The sequence below is a fragment of the Quercus lobata genome, chromosome 4 (genome assembly GCF_001633185.2).
Source record: "Quercus lobata isolate SW786 chromosome 4, ValleyOak3.0 Primary Assembly, whole genome shotgun sequence".
NCBI lineage: Eukaryota > Viridiplantae > Streptophyta > Magnoliopsida > Fagales > Fagaceae > Quercus > Quercus lobata.
In genome coordinates, this window is record NC_044907.1 from 67,267,171 (window position 1) to 67,275,426 (window position 8,256).

General features: G+C 34.5%; 3 protein-coding genes across 3 annotated transcripts; all 3 read right to left on the minus strand.

The window, feature by feature from the left end:
• On the minus strand, positions 1 to 2,844 carry LOC115985660 (uncharacterized ATP-dependent helicase C29A10.10c-like). Its single transcript, XM_031108579.1, has 4 exons — positions 2,760 to 2,844; positions 794 to 939; positions 391 to 574; positions 1 to 251 (listed from the first exon to the last, which is right to left on the minus strand). The coding sequence occupies exons 2-4, from the start codon at positions 806 to 808 to the stop codon at positions 1 to 3; spliced, it is 450 nt and encodes a 149-aa protein (XP_030964439.1). The 5' UTR covers positions 809 to 939; positions 2,760 to 2,844.
• Positions 2,845 to 2,924: 80 nt separating this feature from the next.
• On the minus strand, positions 2,925 to 6,461 carry LOC115984010 (disease resistance protein RPP2B-like). The gene is made up of 5 exons (XM_031106883.1): positions 6,371 to 6,461; positions 4,885 to 6,023; positions 4,404 to 4,676; positions 3,565 to 4,314; positions 2,925 to 3,491 (listed from the first exon to the last, which is right to left on the minus strand). Exons 2-5 carry the CDS (start codon positions 5,005 to 5,007, stop codon positions 2,940 to 2,942), a joined length of 1,698 nt encoding a protein of 565 aa, XP_030962743.1. The 5' UTR covers positions 5,008 to 6,023; positions 6,371 to 6,461; the 3' UTR covers positions 2,925 to 2,939.
• On the minus strand, positions 6,352 to 6,873 carry LOC115985661 (TMV resistance protein N-like). Its single transcript, XM_031108580.1, has one exon. It carries the CDS (start codon positions 6,871 to 6,873, stop codon positions 6,352 to 6,354), a length of 522 nt encoding a protein of 173 aa, XP_030964440.1.
• Between the last annotated feature and the right edge of the window lie 1,383 nt (positions 6,874 to 8,256).

An 8,256-nucleotide genomic window follows, 5' to 3' on the forward strand; every position in this document is an offset into this window, starting at 1 on the left:
TTACCTTGCATGGATTAGTGCCACATTTGCTCTTTGATGATTTTTAAGAAAACCAACTACTCCATTAGAGACAGTTATCACATCCTCCTCACCACCTTGGAACCCATCAACAGAGCGAACACTAACTGAGAAGTCATCATTAGAATCAGCACTGTAGTTTTTCACCTTCTTTCCAATTGCAAAGACTTGTGCCTTGTATGGTGAGATGATACCAACTTTAACTTTCTTATTTGTGCAAATAGATTCTTTAGCTGTGGCAAGAGAAACAAATAAAAAAGTGAGTCATTGTACTCATAAAATGATCTATCATCAAGCTGACCATAATTTAAAATTCCTAGTCTAACATTTCAACGAAATTGAGATTAGGATTAGTTCCAAATTTAGACATACCTTTGAAAAGGCTTGCAACTATCTCAGACGCCACAGCAACCTCAACCATATTTTTGAGAATGTGGCTGTTATTGAATTCCTCTTTTCCATGTGCTACATTAATGAAAGAGTAGGAGCCGAACATATTTCCCTGAAGGAAACTCCTTTCCTGCCTTCTTTCTTTGACATTGGGGCCATCCAAAATCTAATTTGCATAGAACACCCTATTTGGAAATAAGCTTATGGATGGATGCATCCTGTGCTGGACAATAAGAAGTTCTTTCTTTTGTCCTAGTAATACCAGCCACTGGAACAAACTTCTTCCAAATTCAGCTTTCTCAGAAACCAGATAATAGCAAATTTTAAGGATACATGAAATCTATTAATAATTCGTAAAGACAGAAAGACAGATAAAACTTTAAACCTTGCTTTTAACCATTGCAGGAAGTTGCCGCTCATCCCCAATGAGAATAGGGAGGCAGTTGCCAGGAAGTTGTAAAGGAATGGTGGATTCACATTCCTTAAGCTGAGCAGCTTCATCTATAATCAGTACTTCCCATTGAGTCTTTGCTGCATGCAATTCAGCAAAGCTTGATACAGTGCAAAAATATAGAAATAAAAAAATAAAACTACAATGAAATTTTGATATTACAGCTGAAGTTTTTGACACAGAATTTAGCATAAAGGAGTGCCAATGGAATTCTCTTTGTCATATGCATGGTTTGAACGAATCATATATTAGTTTTCTGGTACCTATATGACATGGATTACCTACTACTAGTCATTATGATTTTTGTTGCTGTTTTTCCCCGAGAATTATGATCTTCCACTGGGTGGTTTCTTCTAAGATGTTAACAGTGATTCCCCAATGTTTCAAGTAAAAATTATGAAAAACTTGTTATATTTGCTATCAGAATTTTGAGTATTTACTTGTTTCAAAATTATATTTCATTTCCTCTTTGATGAAGGATGACATTTGTTCGATTTCAATGTACAGAGAGTGAGAGTGCCTCTGTTGCTGCTGCATAAATGGGAACATCTCTTCACCCTGCATGGGATTATTTAATTTTCTTTCCCATTATTTGATGGAATTGGTTATACATTTTTCTCATTTATGATAGTTCAGGATTATGTAAGGGAGTTGTATCTATTTCAGAATATGTCCCTTGTGCATCAATATGATAATGGTGAATTATGAATTATCTATAGGAGTTAGAACTATCTCAGGAGATGTCCCTTTTGCATCAATATTACAAACAGAATGTGGCCAAAGCAATGTGATAATGGTGAATTATGAATTAGGAATTATCTATAGGAGTTAGAACTATCTCAGGAGATGTCCCTCTTGCATCAATATTACAAACAGACCGTGGCCAAAGCAATGTGATAATGGTGAATTATGAATTATGAATTTATCTATAGGAGTTAGAAGAACTATCTCAGGAGATGTCCCTTTTGCATCAATATTACAAACAGTCCGTGGCCAAAGCAATGTGGCTTGTTCTTAAAGAATAAAAGAGTTGGATTTTAATGAACTTGAATAAAATCTAACTTTAATTCATTTGTCCAGTTAAGCATTGAATGTAATTTTATTTTCATATTTACATGGGCCTTTGATAGATTTGTTCACTAGTTGTAAAATTCAAGTAATTCAGGTTGAACCGGAAGAAATAATGGCAGAGGACAGTGATACTACCTAATTGAAATACTATCTAATGCTTACGATGTTTAAAATATAGAATTACACATAAGGAAGATGTCACTGCACACAATTTTGGCCAGTATTATATCAGCCTCATAACTTGTTAGGATTATACAGAAGATAATCTTGAAAGCTGTTCCAGAATTTGCATTTCTTGTGTCCCATTTCTTAGACTTTTTCATTACTTCGGAAAAATAACAACAATAAGAAATAAGAAAAAATGTGCATTTCTTCGAAATTAAAATGCACAGCCATTTTAAATTAAGAAACCAATTAAGTCTAAACGAATAAATAAAACCAGGAAACAATTGCAAGATTTTTCCTCACCACAATAAGGCCACATGGTAAGCTGAGCAGAAATTTTGCATCTCAGTTTGACAAATCAGATATAAAAAAACAAAATCATACAAAAGAAGACAAGACTGAGCTCACATCCAAGGTAGAAGGAAATCTAGGGCCTACCAGTGACTTCAACTGCAACCATCCCAATCAATTTCATTAACCAAAAAAGACACAATTGTGACATCCTTTGCCAATTGTTTTTACAGAAACTTATTCAGTTCAGAAACTTATTCAGTTCCCAATTGTTTTTACAGAAACACAATAAATATTTATAAGTTGATATGATATCCTTTGCCGTTGGGTAAAAGACACAAATGAAACAGTATTATCAAAAGGGGAAACATACCTTGTCATCAAATGCAAGAAGAAAACAGAAAGAAACGACAATGAATAGAGACTGAAGTTAACAAACAAAAACCACCAAGGCTAAGTTGTATTCATTTGTTGTAATCAACTTCATCATCATGTCCAGCCGTGATAAGGGGCAAGTTAGGTATAGCAAATTCTTGAGAAGGACAGGTGCATTCTACGTGGACCCCCCCCACCTTTTTATACCATTCGCGTTTCTATATGTAACATCAACAAGATTCTGGTAATGGATTCTATATGAAACCTTAACATGATTCTGGTCAGTTGGATTTGATTCATTCAAATGCTCCTGTAGAGACCGTTGAGGTGGAGAAAATAAATGTAGATTACAATTATTTCCAGAGTGTCTAATATGCTCATATTCACGTTTTTTATAACTATTGATGGAAATGTCAACAGAGCCATAAAAGCCCTCTCGTCCAAGAACAACACAGACAACCAATTTTGGAAATTTGCGACCAGCCCAGAAAAATATGGAATTTTCAACACTTTGATGATTAAACCATTCTGGCATCTTAGTTCCCCAAAAAATCATAATTCGATAAACGTCCCGATCTTCATATTCAACGCCCTCAGTTTCAGATGGGAAATAATTGGAGAACTGCCGATCCATTGATATGTCTCCATCTTCAGTTTCAGATGGGAAGTAATTGGTGCTTCTTGCACTGCCACATACTCTATTTGGTAAAATCCCAGTCATTTCTATTACCTGCATGCAATTAGAAAATTCAAGATATGTTTTCATTTAGCAAATCTCGTAAGGTATTTAGAAAGAGAGAGACCTGATTCAATAGCCTGCTTGCTGATTGGGTATCCAACAACATGCAATTGTTCGCATGAACCTCTCTTATCGATTGGGGAAGTCCTTGAATTTCATGAAGAAGCTTGCAATTCGTAATAGAAAGGTATTTTAATTTGGGAAATCTGCTAATGCTTTCAGGGATGGTAACAATATTGTTTGAAGATAGACTTAAAATTTCCAATGCAGGGAAGTAGTTAGGCATCGTTAAAAGATATAATTCATAGCCCTCGGAAGAGCTATCAAAAGAATTGCACATCGGTCTCAATTTGGTAGTAGAAGTCCACAATTCCCGAAGCCTTCGCAATTTATAAATGCTATCTGGAAGATCCCGAAGGTTTTTGCAATTATGAAGGATTAATGTATTAAGCTTAGTGAGATGCTCGATTGATGAAGGCACCTCTCTAATACCACTCCCACTTAAATATAAACCCTTTAAACATTCCATTTCTTGATGAAAATGAGGGAGCTTCTCAAGCCTTGAGCAGCCAGTAAGATAAAAAGAATAAAGAGATTTCAACCTGAGTTGGCTTGGAAGAAACTGAAGTTTTATGCAACCATTGAGATACCATATTCTAAGCTTTTCAAGATATCCAAAGCATTCATCAATCTCAACTAAGTTTTCACAATAAGAGAGGTTCAAATTCTCTAAATTTGGGACCCATAATTTAGGTAAAATCGTAATAAATTTACAACCTTGAAGATCGATGTCTGTCAAATTTTCTAACCGGCACTGTAGGGGGCAAAAAATCAAAGGTTAACTAAAACAAAATTTGAAATAAAAATTTAACAAAAACAATTTAAAAATACACATAATCATACCTGCATGAATAGCCTTGGCAATCTAATGCAACTATGTGGCATCTCAACAGCAACAAGTTGTTTAGCAAAATATTCTGATGGCCAGTGAAAAGGATATTGGGGCCACTTAAGAAGTATTAAATTTTTGGGAAGAAATTCAAGTGGTTTATGAATATGTACATTCTCAACTATTAGAAATTTGAGATTTTCCATCCTTCTGAAAGCTTCAGTGTGTAGTTGCACCTCTAATTGTTGACGTGAATGCAACATTATGCCTCGAATGTTTTTTGATCCCTAATTGGAGAAGCATCAAGTCAACCATAGAAAATGATAGAATTTTCAAAATGTATAATAGTTTTGAAATTTTAAGCAAAAAACAAAAAATACTGATGAACTAATATTTTATAAAATGTTAAAAAAAATTAAACAACAAATAAAATACTTGTAGCTAGTAATGAAAAAAATTTAAAGAACAAAACAAATGAAGAAAAAGAACTTATACCTTATTTGTAGTTAGTACTTTAAGTGAATCCTTATAAAAACATAACCTGCTACGTTTTCTGAGAATATTTGGTGCTTGTTGTCGAACAACTTCCTTACCCATTTGTTGTATCAAGTCATGCATTGACAATCTACCAGAGCCGTCAACAGTTATGAGACACTTATTAACAAGTCTCGGAATACCAAAGCCAGGTCGTAATTCACAAGCATTTAATATCTTTACAACATAATCTTTGTTCCAACCTTTGAAGAAGCATGCAATATCAAGAAAAATATCTTTCTCTGTTTCATGCAATCCATCGTAACTTACTCTAAGTATTTTTTTAATGTCTTCATTGGGGATTTTGTTATAAATATCTAATGCACTTTCCCATTCATCTTTAGCTTTTCCACACAAATCACAAGCTATTATTTCTAGAGCTAGTGGAAGGCCATTGGCAAAATCTATGAATTTAGTTGCAAGTTTAGAATAATCTTCATCATGAGGTTTGTTTCCCGAAAAGGCATGGTCTTTGAAGAGTTGAAGAGCTTCATGTTTGTTTAATTGCTCAACCTTGAATCCCTTGACCTTGTAACTTTTACAAAGTTTTTCTTTAAGGGCAGCTAACAAGCATCTATCTCTTAATGTTATAATGACTCTGCTTCTAGGAGCAAACAATTACATTTTCCAAGCAAATTCTCTATTCTTGTCAAATCATCGACATCATCAAGAATTAAAAAAACCTTTTTACAACGAAGTCTCTTCTCTATTAAGCTGATTCCTCTAAATATGTTGCCCACTCTCCAATTTTCATCCACTAAGATGTCATTAAGAAGTTGCTCTTGTAGTGTGATTATGCCAGCATCTATCCCCAAATTTTCTCTAACATTCACTAAAAAGCTGCTTACATCAAAATGTTTAGCAATTTTATTATAAACAGCTTTTGCGATTGTAGTCTTTCCTACTCCGGGAAGGCCATGAATCCCTACCATGCAAAATTCATCTAACCCAATATCTAAAAGTGACTCTATGTCCTCTACACGAGAATTTATTCCAACTGGGTATTTAGCAACATATAGCGGCATCCAATTTAATTTAGCACTTGATATCTCTTCAACATGTTTTGAATGAAGTGAGATTCAGATTTATATGTAGAGCAACTGACAATCACATAGCATAAGAAAACATATAATTAGTTAAACTATAAGATAAACTACAAATTTAAGATATCTAGTTGTGAGTTATAACACACAGCTGACACATTTTTAAATAAAGTAATTGGAATATTATTCATATCTTTGATAACTGTCATGGATATGAACATCATATTAGAAGTATAAAAATACATGAGAGAAACTTGTAATTGGACCTTTGTAGACTAACTAACTTCATACTAGATGATATGATCAAAATAGAATACTTTTGCATGCAGTGGTTATGACAAACTAGATTAGCAATATAAAATTAGTAAACTCTTGAATCATGATATCATCTATTAGATACATACCCTTTCATGTAATGCCATCCAGATACTTTAGCGGCTTTGCTTAGAGCATCCTTCCACCTCTGCACCTTGTCCTTATTATTCTCGAACTTCATTTCATGATTAGCCAGTGCTATTCCAAAGTTACCCTTTTGATTTTGTATTTCTGATGGATCAACATTGTAAAAAATTGGACAAATTTGAACCTCATGATCCTTTTCACTACAATCAACAATCTCAGCAAGTTCATCCAAGCACCATATGGACTCTGCATAGTTTTCAGAGAAGACAATAACCAAAATCGATGAATTTTTTATGGCTTGGATAAGTTCTTCCGAAATTTCTTCTTCCCTCCAAGGTTTATCATCGATGAAGGTGTAAAAGCCTTTGTCACACAAAGCCTTATATAAATGACTGGTAAAACCTTCACGAGTATCTTCACCTCTAAAGCTCAAGAAGACATCATAATTCCATTGGCGAGTGGAAGGAAAAGAAAAAGAGGCTCCTTTATTGTTCAGGAAAGCCATCATGGTATCTATAAACAGAAGATTAAGAAATGAGTGAATTGAATCAGAGAAAGAAATAGGAATCAGATCAGTGCATCAGGTAATGCGTTTGAATGCAACCGAAGAGAAGAAAGTATGGGAGTGGGGTGTAGGAGAAAACAAATAATGCATATCTTTTTGTAAAAAGAACACTGTAAACATGCGTCTACAATTTTTCTTCCTTTCTTCCAAGGAGGTACCTGGTAAAAGACAACCAGCACTGTAAACAGGCGTTTTCCACACTAATATCTATTCAAACGTACGTAAGAAACTTTACCACTCTTTCCACAAATCATGCCTTCTCTCCAAACAAAGCAAATGAAACAATTAAGAACTGAACGCATTGAGAAAGAAGAGTAGTTGGTTGTAAAGTTTGTCTGTGACCCACCTCAAAAGAAAAGTTTGCATTTGATACCCTCCCATATATATAAAAGTTGGCAAATCTTTGTGTAATCCACTTATGTGGGTTTGGCGTGGGGTTGCCCCATGGACATGGCCGAAAGCAAGAAATACTTTTTGTGTTTTCCAAAAGTAAAAGCACAACAAGAAAAAATTGCAATCAATTGCATGCAATTAAAAATAATAAAAATAATAAATAATAAAAAAAGTCAGTCAAGTTAAGTAAATATTTTGGAGAAAAATGCCAAGAGACCCCTTGAACTATTGGATAGTGGCCATTACACCCCCAACTTTTATTTTAGCCAATTTACTCCTTAAACTTTACATATTAGCCAAATTAATGCACCTGTTAAGTCTTTCAGTTCAAATTAACGACACTCACGTGCAATTAAATTACTAAAGGTGTTTTTTTAATCAACCACTAAAACTGAGTTCAACTCTGATAGAAACTAGAAAGAGAAGCTCAAATGAGAGAGTGACAGCCGCCCTTCGTGGTCCAACCATCGCAATTCGCAAGCTAGAGTTCAACTCTGATAGAAATAGTGTGTTTGGGAGTCTACACACAGAGAAGCTCAAGGGACGGAGGGGCTGCGACATCGCCAAACTTCATAAGAATATCAATCACCAATATACAAGAACTAACACACCATATCAAAATCAAACTAAACAATCCCAAATAAAGAACGCATCAACTAAGCAAATTAACCCAGACTGACAAAACACGACTTGAAAAACGTTGGAAACTAAGCAAAAAATACGTTTTAATAATGACATTTTTTCTATCTTTTACCTCAAAAAAAACAAAATATACGCTTTGAAATGATTGAATCCAACAGCAACTTCACGGAGAATCCAAGAAAGGATTAAGAATCCACTGAAGAGACCATATCATTTTTAGTAAGCAAGTCTAGAGGAGCCAAGGATGGCGAGATCGACAGTGGGAACAACGAGATCGGCAGTGGGTAC